The 17231-nt window shown below is 51.1% G+C and overlaps 1 protein-coding gene across 1 annotated transcript in view; it reads right to left on the bottom strand.

Moving 5' to 3' along the window:
- COL4A1 (collagen type IV alpha 1 chain) overlaps nt 1-17231 on the bottom strand; it is a gene marked incomplete at its 5' end in the record, with an annotated part of 144231 nt that overhangs the window by 14162 nt on the left and 112838 nt on the right. Inside the window, 19 exons of the mRNA XM_079721844.1 lie at nt 623-756; nt 1365-1550; nt 2707-2757; nt 3873-3971; nt 4431-4511; nt 4606-4732; nt 5171-5310; nt 6609-6698; nt 6810-6908; nt 7063-7215; nt 8036-8125; nt 8244-8411; nt 9067-9180; nt 9388-9538; nt 11359-11456; nt 13202-13306; nt 13397-13489; nt 15814-15982; nt 16549-16740. Coding sequence (XP_079577970.1) covers nt 623-756; nt 1365-1550; nt 2707-2757; nt 3873-3971; nt 4431-4511; nt 4606-4732; nt 5171-5310; nt 6609-6698; nt 6810-6908; nt 7063-7215; nt 8036-8125; nt 8244-8411; nt 9067-9180; nt 9388-9538; nt 11359-11456; nt 13202-13306; nt 13397-13489; nt 15814-15982; nt 16549-16740 — 2340 coding nt within the window. The remainder of the gene's footprint in view (nt 1-622; nt 757-1364; nt 1551-2706; nt 2758-3872; nt 3972-4430; nt 4512-4605; nt 4733-5170; nt 5311-6608; nt 6699-6809; nt 6909-7062; nt 7216-8035; nt 8126-8243; nt 8412-9066; nt 9181-9387; nt 9539-11358; nt 11457-13201; nt 13307-13396; nt 13490-15813; nt 15983-16548; nt 16741-17231) is intronic.

Genomic DNA, 17231 nt, shown 5'->3' with positions numbered 1-17231 from the left:
CTTCGCATCTTGTCTTAAAATGCTTTTAAATATGGAAAAAAACATAAAAAATACTAAAGAAGGATTATTTTCCTTTATAATACAGTGATATTTTTGTATTTAAAAAATATCCTAATTTCTAGATATTTCAACATAGTTGTTCCTTTCTCAGTATATAAAAAGTTGTAACGTTTCTTTGCTTTACCTTATTTTAAAAAGTGCCATAAGCAAAATTACATGCACAAATATATATCTATATATGTATACATATAATGCACATATATATACATAGAGATAGACACTGAATGGCGCTAGGAATAGGGATATATTTCTATGTTACTGAGGCTTTCTTTTTGCATCATCTGTATATAGATTTTTAAACCCAGGCATTGAACTATAATCTTCAGTAGGATAACGTTTCACTGTTGATAGTTTGTGTAAAACTAGATGGTAAAAAATTGTGTAATAGTTGCCTACCATGATACCAGTAAAGATGGCTGATTACTTGCCAGAGAGAGAGGGGCTGATTCAAGGAGGATCTGGGAGTGTGACACACATGTAACACACATGAATACACACATACACACACAAGTATTATCTTATGACCCTTTGCAAAAACAAGACCTGCCAAGGGACAACTCACCGGCATGCCCTGGAATCCTGGGTCTCCCTTGGGCCCTGGAGCCCCAGGAGTGCCCGGCCAGCCTGGGTTTCCCTTGTCACCCTTCAGCCCATCAAGCCCAGGGAGCCCTGGAGGCCCCATGGGTCCCGGAAGCCCTAATGGGAGACACAGAAGTCCCATGTTTGAGGTCAGAGGGTGGTTTTATGTGTAAGTGTCCCTGGGCTGTGGTTGTCACCACTGCCACCCAACTGTCCCCAACTGTATACAACAACATCATATTAAGCAGCATGATCTCTGAAGATATCCAGGCAGGTCCTAGAAGGAAGAATCTCCTCCACAGGCACTAAACATTGATATAAACACCACAGTCTCAGAGTCAAGTGCCCTGCGGTCTCTGTGCTCAGGGGTGGCCATGCCGTAGGGCAGCCACCTGTTCATGGGGAAACAGGTGTGACAGAAGGTCGTGCTGGTTTTAAACAACAGCCACACGTGGCATTTGTGCTCCAGTCCTTTTCAGTAATGGCCCTTCTCCCTCTCTCTAATTGCACGTTCCTTGAAAGAAATAGCACGAGAAAAGCACTGACCCAGTGGAGGCCCAGGTAAAAGGGGCCCAATGTCTTAAGCAGTTTCAATGGTAATAAACGTTGCAAACTTCTAAATAAAAAGCTCATTTGAGAATTTAGTTATTCCAATTTCTCTGATACTTGTGTATATTTGTGCCTCTGTTTCAGTCCCAGCTCTGAACCTAGCGATACACCCTTACCTGGCAGGCCAGGTTGTCCCTGTGGGCCCCGGTCTCCTTTGCGCCCCTCCACCGCGTGGCCCGGAGTGCCTGGCAATCCCGGCTGTCCCTGTGGCCCCGGAGGACCCATGAATCCTTGTTCTCCTTTGGATCCAGGAATTCCTGGGCTCCCAGCTAAGCCTGGAAAACCCACGTCGCCCTTTGAACCTAAACAGTAAAGACAGGTTGAGATCACGGTGAAAGGCAGGGAAGAAGAGAAATCCAGTGCACCAAGGAGGAGGGAGGGGCTTCCAGAAGGACCCAGGAGGAAACCGGAGCTGGTGCCCTTCTCTCTCCTTTTTATTAAATAACGTCCCAGACACCCGCCATGGCCCATGTGAAGAAGAGAAAGCTCAGGGTACAAGGAAACTGCAACCATTCTTTACACTGTTTAAAGGTGGTGTTCTACGGCAAAGGCATTTGAATGTATGTGGAGACAAGACTGCAAGGTATGGCACTGCTGAAATTAAGGGCTTGTTCTACCAACAGGTGAATGAATAGACAAACTGTGTTACAGCTACACCATGGAACACGACTCAGCAAGAAAAAGGAATAAACTATTGACACAACGAACAGCACAGGTGACTCAAATTCATTATGCTGAGCGAATGAAGTCAGGCGAAAACGTTCATGCTGTAGGATTCCATGAATGTAAAATTCTAGAAAACACAAGCTAATCTACAGTGCCAGAAAGCAGACCAGTGGTTGCTTGGGGTGCAGGTCGGGGTGGGGACAGGAAGGAGCGGGGGGGCAGTGACAAGGCAGCCCAGGAAACTTCTGGGGTGACGATGCATTCAGTGTCTTGAATGTGCTGATATTTTCATGGGTGTGTACATATATCAAGATGTAGCAAATTGTACACTTTAAATATATGCAATTTATTAGATGTCAGTGATATCTCAATAAAGCTGTTTTAAAAAAATTTTTTTAAGTGAGAGCTTGTAGAAAAAAAAACTGCATGTTTAGTTTTAAACATATTACCCCAAACTTGCCAACAAAATGACAAAATTCTAGGATTGCTTCAAGGTTATTAAGAAAAAATAAGAAGGGAAGGAAACAGGGTCACCATCTAGAAGGATCGCTGGGCCCTCGTTGGGATTTCCCCCTGCTTCCGCCCCCCACTTCACAAGGCTATGAATCCAAAACACGCACGCCACACAGTGGTTTGCCGTGAGCCAGTAGAAAGTGTCAATTTGACTGTCCCAGACCCGTAACCTATCATCCACATCCATGTGCTTCCTCGTATCTGCTCGCCCTGCTCTGCCGGTACCACGTGTATCAGCAGTTCGTTGAAAAGGAAGAACATATTTAGCAAATGTGTTACCTTTCTCTCCTTTGGCCCCTGGAAACCCTGGGAATCCTCTTCCGGGTAGACCTACAAGATAAAGGTAAGAAGTCACGTTTATCTCTCCTAAAACAGCCGAGCTGCAGGAACCGCACAAAGCAATACCCACTCTTTGCACCGATACCATATACTATGTGTGAAACACAGAGAAATTAGTCCGTTGCACTTTGCAAGTAAAATTATATTACTACAGTTGTTTTAAGATACCCGTGACGGGATATATATATAATTTAGTACATTTTCCCAAGTACCTTGGAGCCCAGAACCATTACAGCATTTAGTAGAAATGATCTGTACAGATGGGTACTTATTTCCCATTACTGTCTGGAGGCTCACCAATTGGCTTTTCTCAGATGACTAGCCAACTAACAGCTATTCTCAAAGGCAGTGCACAGAGCCAGTGATATTTGGGGCAGCAGACACCAGGGAGTTCACAAATGTGAGTAAAGTATGTAACGGAAGATTCAAAGGGGGGAAGTAGGTGTGGAGGCATTTCTTATGGACTATTTTTATAGGAAAATGAATGTACATAATATAAACATAAGGCTCACGGAATGAAAGAAATGAACTTTAGAAAGATACCAACACTAACAGCCATGGATCCCCCTGCATGCTTCTCCCCAGCACTATTTCCCTCCCTCCATCCCCCTGACTGAGGGCAACCTGTTTCAAATTGTTTGTGTGTCACCCTCTTGCTATATACGAATATTATTACGTATGTGATTGTCAACATTGGAGCTCGCAGCTCACACTTTTGCCCAAGTTGCGGTGCACCCATCAGTAACAGGAGCAGATTCTGGGGACTGCGAATATTCCCAGGACCATTCCTCTAAATGGGGAAAGGCCAGGCAGAGAAGGCAGTGGTCTGGGCTTTCTACGGTGTCTCCTTCACTCACCACTGAGAGCTCAGGCCATTTTAAGGGTAGATGCCCAGAAGTATTTGTGGAATAAATGAACATGCTCTTTCCCCTTTTCCCATCCAATCCTGCCCCACTGCCCACATCGTTGCTTAAATAGCTGTAAGGATGTAACTTACGCCCAGCTTACACCCAGCTCCGGTCACTTAGCATGGAATGTAAGTCTCTGGGAGATGTTTACCCCAGAGCAGAGTCTCATTCTGAAAGGGAAATGGGAGCCCAACATACCTGGTTCACCCTTCTCTCCTGCCGACCCTGGGAATCCATCACTGCCGGGCTCCCCTTTCTGGCCGGCCGGGCCCGTGGGACCAGGCTTCCCAGGAAGACCTCAAAGAGAAAGGTCAGATCAGTCAGGCATGGAACCTATCACAGCACCGTGATCTGCATGTAAAATGCACCAGTCCTGACATTTTTCCAGGGAGCTGTCCCTCCCACCCCCTAGCATGCCCAGCTTCCCCGAGGTCACTCCAGACACCCCTTCAGAAGGGACCCTCATGCGGCAGCAACACCACTGCAGAGTGACCCCCTAAAGCTGGTGAGAGTGGAGAAAAAGGACATCCATCTACCACGCGGAACAGGAAAAGTTTCTAGACCCAATTGGAACTAGCTGTAAAACCAGTTCTAGGTCTGACTGGTGGAAAGACCCTAGAAGTCCCCCTAGACTCAGCTTGTTCATCTGGAAATGGAGGTGTGAGCCCAGCTGGTCATCCAGAGGTCACCCAGCCTTGATGCCCCTTGGCCTCTTCACCACAGGCCCCCATCTGTGTCCTAAAAAGTGGTCTCTACCTGCTTCTCCTTTGATGCCAGGGATGCCATCCAATCCCGGGAGGCCTTTGTCACCTTTTTCTCCAGGCAACCCAGGGCTTCCTAAAGAAAAACCAAAACACCAGAATTCCCATGACTTTGAGTTCCTCTTTGCCATCCTTGAACCCCGAGCTCAGGAGGAGGCCAGCTCACTTACCTGGATAGCCAACACTCCCTGGTGAGCCTTTGGGGCCCGGAGACCCGGGCATCCCCGGGATCCCACTGCTTCCTTTCTCTCCCTTCTCTCCAGGGCTTCCTGGAAAACCTGCTACCCCTTGGTCTCCCTGTGGGTGAAAATTGGGCCCATTAATGTTATATCTGTCCTTGGACATGTGTCTGGAGGTGCTTTCTGTATACCTGTGAGTGCAATGACTATCGCATGGCAGAATTCCACTTCCAGCTTTCTAAGGGGAGAATCAAAGCCCTCTGAAAATGGAGGAAAAACTAGAAACCCAGAGCCAAAGAGCAGTTGCCTGTTCTGCTTCTCATGTTCCTTCTCCATTTCTCCCCATGATAACTTGCTACCCAAGCTCTCAGCGCGTCTCGGATCCTCCTTGGGGACACAGGCCATGAATAGAAGGGGGAGGCAGGGAGACTTAAAATCAACTGGAGAAACCGTTCTGTGTTATGATTCATTTACTGTGTGGAGATGCTCAGTAAACGTTCCTCCAAAGCCTTTCTGCGGGGATGGGTGGGAGGGGCTTCCGCGGGGATGCTGTTACCTTTTCCCCGGGCCGTCCTGGAATCCCAATGCCAGGCAGACCCGCCTGCCCTTTCTCTCCTTTTGTTCCCTTTTCTCCAGGTGAGCCAGGGATGCCCTGCAGGCCAGGGAGGCCAGGCACACCTTTTTCTCCAGGTATTCCTAGAAACACACACAATTGAAACAGAACGTGTGCTTAGCAGGTGCTAATGTTAAAAATAGGAAAGCGCCTCAACTGCCAGCCAAGAATGAGACGGAAGTACACGTATCCCCTCATTTCTCAAGTTGTAAGTGATCCAGGCAGGCATCAGCCACCCAGAGCACATTAGAACCATGCCAGGAAACGTTCCTCCTGTCTTTTAAAGACAATCCCGTTACAAAGGGAGAAAAAATACATTAACCGCTTAGCATGCTTCCTTTCCCAACAGCATTAAACATGGCTTCTATGTCTTTCGTTCCGTAGTGAAATCTCATTATCCGAATGAATCAGAGGGGGTGAGAGGCAGGCCATGGAGAGTAAAAGGGTACCTGCTCCCAGGATGGATGTGGGCAAACTAATTTATACATAGGTGCCAGGGGAAGCAGGCTTATGCCCGCCCCTGTAACTGACCCTCTGCGGCTGCTGGCTTGGTCGTTAGGGGCAGCTGTGAGTCGGTTGGTGATGTTATTGTAAGAAGAACTTGGATATTAAATTGCAGCCAAGGCCTGGGAGATTACTGCAACAAAGGGAACCCTGGTTGTTTTGTTGCAACCAGCATCTGCCTAGCGGACTGAATGACAGGCCCAAGAGATTCGTTGCAAAAAGAATTTAAGAAGCCTTACTGCAGCCGCTGGGTGTTTACAGCTCAAGCAAAGTGACAACGCGCCTCGCAAAGACTTGGGAGGAGTGAGGGAGACAGGCTGGCTGCCCTGACTTCCTGCTCCAGGCAAGTTCTAAGAAGCAGTAGCACCTGGACCATCCGGGGCCTGAGCCTTCCATCTGCTGCCTCTGCTCTGGTCACTGTCACCGCCGCAAACACTGATGGCAAAGCCTGGGAGGCCAGCTCAGGACCAGGGCAGAGGAGCCCAGGGGATTCTTCTGAGCTAATGTCAAAGGGCTTTACAGGCATGAGCTGCTTGTGCTGACACAACTGAATGGAGAATTAATCACCTCCTCGACAGATCCAAGTAGACGGATCACTTGGAGGTAACTGAAAGTTCATAGTACACAGCCTGTGTTTTATTTTATTAAACTGTGATGGGTTTTGTTTGTTTGCTTGTTTAAGCAATGGCCAGAAGGTCAACCGAATGCCACCATCCCTAGGCAAGAGACCATACAGAACTGAAGATGTGAGTCTGTGTCAAAGACACGTCTCCCTGGATTACGTCCTCCGTGAAGCGGGTCTCCCCTGCAGACTCGTCCCACAAGCACCACACGTGCAAGCACTGGAACGGAAACTCCCTTCCTGAACCCCACATACCTGGCAGGCCCATTCCACCAACCGATCCTTTGGGTCCAGGAAGTCCCGGAGCACCTGGGGTCCCACTTATGCCCGGATCACCTTTAGGTCCTAGAATCATAAAGAGAAAAACCCAACAGGTCAACGCCCATGAAAACTGCCAGGTAACCTCTCCCCACGCGAGCCCCTGCTGAGCTGGCGACCTTGAACTCCCTTCCATACCTGGCTGTCCAGGTTGTCCTGCCTGACCGTCCTTTCCAGGCACTCCTGGGGTTCCAGGATCTCCCCGGGATCCTTTATCACCAGTTGGGCCGATTTGTCCTGCACGACACACACACAAAAATAGTGACGACCACGTCTGCTTAAAATAAGACAAACTGTAGAAACACAGGTTGGTCTGACATCACGTGTGAAGAACTGAGTAACTCGTTAGACGCCTTCTCCCCCTCCGAAGGTAAACTGTCCCCCGTGTTACCTTTTTCTCCTTGGTCTCCTTTCTGGCCCTTCATGCTGCCCATATCCACTTTATCCATGGAGCCCGGCTTGCCAGGAAGACCCACATCTCCTTTATCACCCTTGAAGCCAGGGTCTCCCCTGGGTCCCGAGCTGCCCGGGAAGCCGTGGTCCCCTGTAGAAAGAAGAGGAGGCACCGAGTGACACGTGGCCAAGGGCCCCCAAGGCAGTGACAAGTGTGCTGTTCTTTCTGGCCAGTAGAAGCAACTGATAAACAACCTATAAAGAACAAATAGTCTGTCCAAAAGTGGCATTAAATGGCGAGTGTCCAAGTTACCCAGAAGAATGTGACAGCAGGGAAATGAACAATAAAGCCATTTTCTAGAATTTGTTATTTGCTAATAATTCCAACATAGGAGACTTCACTTATTAGTTTAAATAATTTATATTTTCTCTCCTTCTTAAATACCTTCACGACATCTGCTCATAGTGGCCCCTCAATTCTATATGAAAGAACAGAATTTTCCTGTTCAACTAAACAAATGACCATTTTTATGTCTCACATTTAAAGTCAATTTCTTTTTTAAAAACAGTATTTGAACCAATTTCAAATATCAAGATAAGAAATAAAAAGTAAGACTTGTAAACTTCCCCTGTTTGCTAATTTGATTCCAAAGACTCAGTTGCTGTGACTGTATCTTCGAATAACTAAAAATACCACCATTTGTCAAAACAAAACAAAAAAACCCAAAAACTCTACTATGCCAATAAGGAAACCCGAAAACCTGTCTTCTCTCTGACTTTTTGGCAGGGCACAGCCCTTAATCCCCATGACCCATGAGCGTCTCCTGGAAGAGGGGATCTTCCGGACCCTTGCTTGATCTTCTTTCCCAGGCATCTTGAAATGAACTATGATCTACGACTCTTGGAGAATTTCCCACAAGGCACTGGGACACAGACATGAGATGGGCTTTTCCGGAGTCACGGCTCCCTACCTTTTTCACCCGGCAATCCTGGCACACCCGCTGGTCCTGGCGAGCCGGGCTGCCCGGGGGTCCCCATGACGCCCATCTCTCCCTTGGGACCTGCGGCCAGATGGAAGGACCGTAAACGCTGATGGAAGATGCCGAGCAAGGGTCATGAACAAGACCAGGTGAGGCGTCTCCCCAGCATCCACTTGGGTGGAGTTCACAGGTCATTTACCTGGGAACCCGGGCTGTCCAGGTGTGCCCTGCTGTCCAGGGAGACCAGGCAGCCCTGACTGTCCCGTCAGGCCGGGGAGCCCCTGAGGCCCTTTGTCTCCTTTGGGGCCCGGCATGTCCAGGCCTGGGAATCCGGGGAAGCCCTTCTCTCCTTTCACTCCAGGAGGGCCTGAGGTGGGGAAGAGAATGGGGGGCGTCAGCAGGATCGACAGGGTGTCCTACAGCGTCCTGTACCCTGTTTAACTGTTACTTTCTGCAGAAGGTGTGTAGCCGTGCCCACGTCCGGGGTAGAGCAGAACGGCTTCCACCTTCTCAGATAGTGGTGTTTGGGGCCATCAGTGGGCAAATAACATCCCAAGACAAAGCCCCGCCTACCTGCCGTGAGCCGTCAGCAATTCCCACCCGGGCCCTTCCGCAGTATTCAGACCTAAGCCCAGCTTCTCCACGGTGTCTCTCCCTGACTGTCCTGCCCTGGTCCACCCCCTCTGTCTCACTTCTAGAATGATTATTAAAGGCAAAGGTAGCTTCCAGACATGAACTCATTTTGTTTAAGTTACCTACAACTTACTAAACCTCTTATGGAAAGATAAGATAGAGATACCGATCCTTCTAAATTAAATGTAAAAGGTAAAGAATATACAATATAAAGGGGAGGTGTCTTTGGCACGTAAACCAAGTTCAGAGGGTGGTAAAGAAAGGCGACTGTGACCTTACGTGTAAGCAAACAACCAAACCTATAGCCACAGAATAGAACTGACTCTTCCCCCTTTTAGTCACAGATTATGAGTTAGAGAAGGGAACATTCTGGAAGAACGTAGTATCACCTGATGACCCTGGGGGTCCCTGTCCTCCAGGGGGTCCCATAGCTCCAGGAGGGCCTATTCCGGGGACTCCAGAAGCTCCTTTGGGACCTTGCAATCCAGGAGGTCCCGGGTCACCTGGATGGGGAAGGAATCGTGAATGCGTCACACGGGGACACAGTGGTGTCAGCGCCCACCACCCACTCACGCCGCTCGCCAGGACCCCGTCTAGAATTTTCATCATTCATTCAACAAACGTTTACGAGGCCCTAATAGGTGCTCTGCGGACACACAATAAACAGACCCCGTTCCTACCACGAGCTGGATTTGCCCGTAAGAAGTTACCTCTGATTCCCTGAAGGCCTGCAGGGCCGATGGCGCCGTGCTCTCCGGGAATGCCTGGTCCCCCGATGTTTCCCTTCTCTCCAGGGGTGCCGGGGATGCCAGGGAGTCCTGGCAGACCTTTGAGTCCCGGCAGACCAACTCCAGGCTCGCCCTGGAAACCCCAAAGCACAGAGAAGCCAGTGACCCTCAGAGCCCGCGATTTTATCAGGCCAAGGGCGTACATGTTAACCGATGCTGCCGGTGCATTTATAAGAACGGTATTTGTCCCACCTTCCAGGTGGTGAAGCTTCTTCACACCTATTGCTGCCTTTCAATCTCACGACAAGCCGAAAGGGAGGTAATTTTTAGTGTTTTCTTTTCACAAAGGAGGAAAGCCAAGGCTCCCCTGTTTGGACGGCTTGTCCCCAGTCAGAGAGGCAGGAGCTCCTTCCGCTGGGTCTCGGCCCCTCGACTCTGATGCCCTGAGCCTACACAGCGGGAACAACACGCAGCGTGGTGTGTGGCCAGCAAATCGGTATTAAGAGGTGCAAAGCTCCAGGGCTGGAACAGAGCTCCGTTTACTTCGTTTTTTTGATGAAATGAAAGCTCTCATGTGAAATTAAACGTTTAAAACCTTTTTATGAATCAAAGGGCTTTGACACACACAGATGATTAAAAATAAAGGCAGTATTTTGAGGGCCTGAAGGAAGGAGCATTCAAAGCACCCCAATTTAAGCACCGACGGGCCGTGTGAAGCAGAAGGTGGACATTATGTCACAGCGCCCCTCTGGCATCCCTGAAGGCAACAACTTCCAGATGAGGACCAGGTGGAGGTAAGCGGGCAGAGGTGGCTTATCCACATGGCCCTGCGGTGAACTTTGCAAACTGGAGGGAACTCAGTCCAAGGGATTTTGAAAAAGCTCAGTATTTTAAATCGTAAACGAAATCCTTAATTCCAGTTCCATTCGGCATTTACTAGCTCGTGAGCCAATGTTTGAGGTGATCTACATACTGCGGTCACGGACTCACTTTCACAAGTGCGGGTCATCAGGGGAAGGCAGGGGGGTGTCACATAAAGAAGGCGTCCGAAGGCCACATGCTCCACGTCAGCCACACGGGGCAGGGACACCACCTCGGGTCAGGCATTCCTCAGAAGGAACCTTCCCCAGCATCACCGAGGCACAGCTGCCAGCGTGCACCCCCGCCCATCCCCAAGGCAAGGGCAAGGGCTCTGTGTCGTCAAAGGTGCATCGCCTGGCCGTGGCCTTTTTCCCAGGTAGGACAGATGCCTTCTGGCAGTTTCATTTCCCTTCCTTATAATCAGAACAGATGGGGATCTAACCAACAGTCGCCTGTACTTGCTGAGCGGAACTGCAAGTATCAGCAAGCAGCAGAGGGGTGTTTGAGGGCAAAGAGAATCCTGATGTCACACTAGTCCCGGGGTCCCCAACCACGGCCCTTTGCCCCACGGTGACACTGGGTAACGTCCAGAGATGTTTCTGGTGGTCACACTGGGCATGCATGTCGGGGTGCTCCTTTGGCATCTGTGGGTCGGGGCCACAGAGGAGGCTGCTAAAGACCCCACAATACTCAGGGCAGCCCCACCACGAGGAATTATTGGACACGAATGTCAGTATCACTGAGGCTGAGAAAGGCTGAAGCCCACCCTGCTGGGGGCTGTTAGGTCACTCAGGACAGTGGCTTCCAAACAGCTTTCTCCTTCCACTCGTGATGAGACACACATTGTACCTGAGATCCAGGACACACACCAGGCAAGAGCCCACTCACAAAGCAGGAACAAATGATTCTCCCCAAAACAGGCACGACCACGTGCTACCCCGTGTACTCTGGTACTTTCCATTTAATGTTATTTCATTCAAACACAAAACACGCTGACCTAACATACCCTGTGAGATGAACAGCCCACAATTTATGGGTCCAATTAATCACAAGCATGGGGAAACGGCAATCCAGAGAACGCTCAGTACCCACCTTTTGGCCAGGTGGACCTGGATTGCCAGGTAAGCCATTAAAACCTTGGCGACCAGGATTTCCAGGAGGTCCAGTGTCTCCAGGTAAACCGTCAACACCTGTTTGGAAGAGTCAGAAAAAATCATTCATGTAAAAATACCATTCCCTACTTTCTCCACTTCTTTTACACCTGCTCAGATGGACCTGAACAGATTTGAGGGCGCCAACAAGGAAGATGAGACCATCCTGGTCCAGGGGTAGCCTGGGGGCAGGGAGCGCCAGCCGACCCTTCCTCTTTCTCCCTCACACCCGCCCCCTCCCTTCCTTTTCTTCTACACACTTAGAACTTTTCTCTCCTATCCGCTCCCTGCAAACGAACCAAACCAAACCAAACCAAACCAGCATTTGCAGACTGGGAATGGCAACTTAGACTCTGGCAACTCCGAGTGTGGTCCAGAGCGTCCCTGTCGCCTGGTTAGAAATCCAGCCCGGATATCCCCACGCAGACCCGCATCTTAACAAGACCCTTCGTGATTCCTGGACACGTTCGAGTTTGAGAAGCACCACTTTAGACCACCTGTTCTCCAACTGCACCACACTGGAGGCACGTGGGGACATTTCGAGACTGGGTACCGCCTCTGATAGGCTTTCTGACAGCTGCCCATGTGGCTATAAACGGCAGCAAAGTATGAGAGCCGTTGGGCTAGGCTCTCTCTGTGTGATGGAAGGCTGGGGACACGCAGTGATCTGCAAGTTTGCAGAAACACAAACCTGAATCGCCCATGGTGTAGGGCTGCTGTTTTGAGGAGCCTGACAGACAGCGCACATAACTCCAGGCAGCTTCGTGCGATGTGGGCAAAGGGTCTCTGATTAAGGAGGCCTTCCTCAGCTAAATTCTACCTGCCGTGATGGCAGTGGTCTGGTTCTCCCATGGAACGCGCAGGAGGCCTGAGCACTGCCCCTGCGACGCTGGAGGGTCACTGGGGGGCCTTCTGCACCATGAGCCTGGCCATGAGCGCGGCGGGCATCACGCGGCTCCCGGAGAAACAGGCCGCTGTCTCCCGTCCCCGAGCGCGAAGTCCTGCAACCTTGAGAGCGGGCGCGATGCAGAGCCCTAGACAAGAAGCCCGGAGGCTGGACAAGTCTTTAAACTAAGTTTTGGTGAAACGGCGGTAAAACTGGGGTCGGGATGCCGGCCCAAAGGGAAAAGACATGCCCCTCACTGCTCACAGCCCTTCTGGGCTCTGGACCAAAGTCCCTAATGGCCAGTGTGCACATCAGTCTCCCTGAAGGACTAAGAAAGCAGCAAAAAGGGTGAAACTCTCCTCTTTACTTCCTTACAATTTTCAGAAAGAAGCACTGGTTCTGGAACGTCCATGCGTGTGAGGGCCTCTCCCCTGAGAGCAAGCCCCCCCCATATTCACCGCACCATCCCCCGCCCCTCCCCCGCCTTCCAGACCAGCCTGGCCCAGGTCCTGGCGGGCTGTGTGCTCCCTTCACGGATGAGAGAAAGACCCCCTTGAGGGTAGGTTTAGGCAAACGTGGCATCTGCCAGCTCCCTGGGCAGCTTGGGGCCCTTAAGGTCCCAACCCGTTCCCACCAAACCACTCGGCCGGGAGCACATGTCACCCATCACCTCGGTGACCGGAATCACCGGCCTGCACACCACGCAGCTCTTTCGCTAACTCGCACATGGTGTGTTTACATCCACCGCCTCTTTTCTCCTAGAATTCATGTGAGGATGAGCGGAGAGACCACAGCCCTTGGTGCTAAGCAGCCGGGGACGGGCGCCACCGTCGGGGCCCACGTGGGCAGTGGCCAGAGCAGTGCCCCCCCCCAAAGCTGCCTTGTCCGGCGGGTTTACCTTTGGGGCCGGGAGGCCCTGGAAAGCCAATCCCAGGCTGGCCGATTGAACCCTTCTCTCCAGAGAGACCCGGCCTTCCCGGGGTTCCAGGAAAACCTCGGTCACCTGCGGTAAGAAAGACCAATGGTCAGTGTGAGAAAAACGTGAGCACATTTCCCCCACCCCAAGCCTCCAGATGAACGAGACGATGAGTACCTTGGGGCCCTTGGAAACCGGGGGATCCCGGAAGTCCTGCTGCTCCAGGGGGACCGGGTAAGGGCATGACTTTTCCTTCTTCACCCTTGGGACCTGGGGAAAAGAGCAAGGACACAGCGTGAGGGCTGCTGCATCACATCCTTGTCTGCACGCCTCCATCTCTTCCTTCTCCTTTTCTAGAATCTCTCACAGAGAGCTCCTCTTCTTCCAAAATGTCCAAAATGACCTGGACGTTTGTTTGACACAAGAATTCTTTAAGCGTCCAAAACAGGAGTTACGAAAAGCAAAAAACTCTACAACAAACAGCGAGATGACCCTGGTATCAACTAATCCGTCTCAAAAAGTCAAAGCCTTTTCACCATCTTCTCTCAGTTTCTCAGACAGGATTGGTTCTAAGTTGCTCTGATGCCCACATCTGGTGGGAAGTTATCTTCACAACGTGCCCCGTGGGTGATATCGTTACCCTAACAGTGAGCTGGACGGTTCTGTGGTATCTCCAGCCCAGGAAAGCCACCTTTTCTATCTCCCAACTGGGAGGTGCAGGCGCAGCCCCGGGTGCCCGTGCCTACGAGATCCACTGGGTGTCAGGACTGAGCTGTTACGAAAGGACCGAAGGGCTCATCTCCACTGAACCTTCACGTACCTTAAAGAACTCAGGGTCTGAAGGGCCTCCCAGGGACAGCCAACACTCGCTTTAGCTACAGACTGTGGGAAGCACCAGGGCCTGACCCCAACACATCTCTGCTATCAGCTCCAGCCCTGGGAACAAGGCTTTTATGACCATCAGACTAAACACAGCTCTGGCAGATCAAAGAAGTCGGGTTTCTAATCCCAAAGCTGCCTGGGTCTGGACAGCCAAGGAACCCTCCAGAATGTGGACAACTGACAGACAGCACTGTCAGCATTGCCTCTTTCGGGAACCCTCCTCCCATCCTGTCAAGACGCATCTGTACGTGTCCCACTGGCTTTTCTGATGGTAGTTTCTGGCCGAGAAAAAGAAACCTGATTCCTTTTTACACGCTGCAAGTGTTCAGATTCCAGAAGCACGAAGAACATTGAGACGGCGATTTGGGGATTAGGAGTGTGGGGTTAGTGACCAGAGGCCCCTTTCCGAGACCCAGGGTGTTTCTAAGTCAAACCCAGCATTTCCCTGCCCCGAAAGGAGTCGTAAGAAAGACGTTCCCGGGTTCCTTGCTAATCAAAGAACACTCATCAATGGAGCCCTCACTTAGTGAAAAACCAACGATCACCCAACGATGACAAAAACAATAGCCCATCCAGTAAGGTGCTGTACTCGGGCCTCCGTCAAAGGCTGCTGATGTGTCCTGCATTACGAAGCTGACAAACCCTACGCCGGGTCTTCATAAGGAAATAACAGTTCCCAGCGGGGACAGGAACTGACGGAACTTGGGCTGGATACATGGCTTGGGACAGAATCAGCAAATGTGTGAGCAAGAAGGCCAGACTGTAATCGCTGCTGAGTCTCTCCTGTCGGAAACCTTGACCTTCCAGCTTCTTAGTTACTATGCTTCTCCAGGCTTACTGGCCACACACCTTTAATCACCCCAAGTCACCTTTCATTCATGTCTACAACTCTTAAGCCATCTTAGTCACAGCACATGTCCTTCAGTCCTCTGTGTCCAGGCCGTTCCTGGCCTCTTCTCCTCCAGGTTTCCTAGGCAGTGATGTCAATGTTCCATTTCTTCCCGGAATCATATTCAACTAATAAGTCACTGACAGTCTACTGTGTGCGGGGCCCGGGGACCCCCTCTTTCACTTCTGTCCCTGAAGATAAGCCCGTCGTGAGGACGCAGTGGAGCGCATCCGTGGGAAACCCTCACACAGCCCCCTCCCACATTCTCCACCAAAGCCCGGGCGGTGGGCTCCAGGAGGGTGGGCGTCCTCTGACTTGCTTCCTCTCTGGTCGCTTAGCTCAGCGCGTGGCACACAGAACCACGTGAAAAAACAGTCAACAAACGGCTGGAACTACCCCGAAATTCAACAGCCAAGTCAAAGCAGCTGTGGATCAGTCATTGAGTGTGTGCACGTCAGTGGAGGGGTGAAGAGTAAGTATGTGGCTTGGGATACACAGAAGCCAAAAGGGACCGCTCATCGGGGAGAAACGGAAGACGGGCTCAGGCTGGTATCACTTCCACACAGAAGGCTGACCTTCTCTGCTGCATATGGCGTACTTATTTATAAGGAAATCACCTATACCTTCAAATTCCTGTTATCCAGATCCTCCACGCCACTGGCCCATCTCATAAAGGAAGAAACAAGATACAGAAACGCTAAGGAAAGGTTGCTCAGGTCACATCCCCCCTCCTGGCAGAACTGAAACCAGACCCACGTCCCCATGTCACTCAGACCAGGGCTCCTGGCACTTGCGTGTGGCACTTGAGGTCCTCAGGCCTCACCTGGCAGGCCTGGGGACCCGGGGTTTCCCGGAAAGCCCATCTGTCCTTTGTCACCAATGGGGCCAATAGGGCCAAAGCCTGGAGGCCCAGGAGGGCCGACGTCACCACGGCTGCCGGGGAATCCAACTCCTCCCGGGGGGCCACGTTCTCCTTTTAATCCTACTGAACCCTGAAGCGAAAAGCGAGAAAGACGAGTTATCAGCAGACATACCAGCACTCCAATCCGCATCACATTTTTCCACCACCCGTGGTAAAAAAGTGCCAGAGTTTAACTAGCTGTGCTACTTATTAACTTCAACCCGTCTGCAAAGGTCACCTTGTAGTTAATAAATGAAACCTGCATTCTCTCCTCTAAGCTGAGCAATCGCCCTCCCAACCCAGACATAAGGAGACACTGACTCCAAAAGGAAGGCACTTATATCTGGAATCTTCTTTGAAAGGGTGACTTGAACGCCGCTAACTTTAAAATTCACCTCCCGTCCGACATATGGAGGTCTTTTCAGTTCCCCCAGATCCATCAGAAGACACTGACCCCTTATCACCTAATCGTTCAAGTCAAGGCTATCACACCTAGGTTTACAGACTACAGTTTTCCAGTGAACGTGAGACAAGTTCGTTTACGACAAGGACCCCCCGAGTGAAAACAGGTCGACGTGATGCCAATTACTCCTTCTTCCATTCTTTGCATATCCATCATCTGTCAAGCGCACGTTCAAAGTCTGGGAATCAACATACCGGGGAGCCTTTGGGGCCGGGCAGACCCGGATGGCCGTCTCTTCCGGGAGAGCCTGCTCTGCCTGGCATCCCGGGCTGGCCGGGGAAACCTGGGGCTCCTTTGTCGCCCTTGAGTCGAGTTTCGAAGTAAATCTCGCCAGGCTCGCCCTTGGCTCCTGGCTGGCCCATCAGCCCTGGCACACCTTGCGGTCCCTGCAGAAACAAAGCCTTATGAGGCCACCACCAAAGACGCCCGTCCACAGAGCAAACCAGCAACGAGGAAACCAGGACGCCACCTTGAAGAGTGGGGACGGGTTTAGAGCTCCCCCGGTTCCCTGTGTAGGAGCAAAAAAAGCCAGCAGCTCTGTGACAAAGCCCTGAGCTGACCTTACTGCTGTGCTGTCCTTAAAAAGCCTCTAGTACTGGAGACGGGGACAGGGCGGGGGAGTGACAGAGGAGCTCTGGGCCGGGCCCGGCCCGGAGATCAGTCCTTAAGTAACTTTCTTGTCTCTTACTACTGCTGACATTCCCAAGAACGGGTCAGCTACGGTTGGAAGGGGCTGGATGTGCGATTCCCTGGGCCCAGGAACCAGAGACGGAGGCTGAGAACAGCCACATTCCCTAAGTCTGGTCAGTGCTGAAATCACACGGCTTGCCTTTCACGCTCACAGCCCTAATTCCGGAAGAGATAAGGAGGCCCAGAG

The sequence above is a fragment of the Hyperoodon ampullatus genome, assembly GCF_949752795.1.
Source record: "Hyperoodon ampullatus genome assembly, chromosome: 16".
NCBI classification, from domain to species: Eukaryota; Metazoa; Chordata; class Mammalia; order Artiodactyla; family Ziphiidae; genus Hyperoodon; species Hyperoodon ampullatus.
This window is presented reverse-complemented; position numbering and strand designations above follow the sequence as displayed.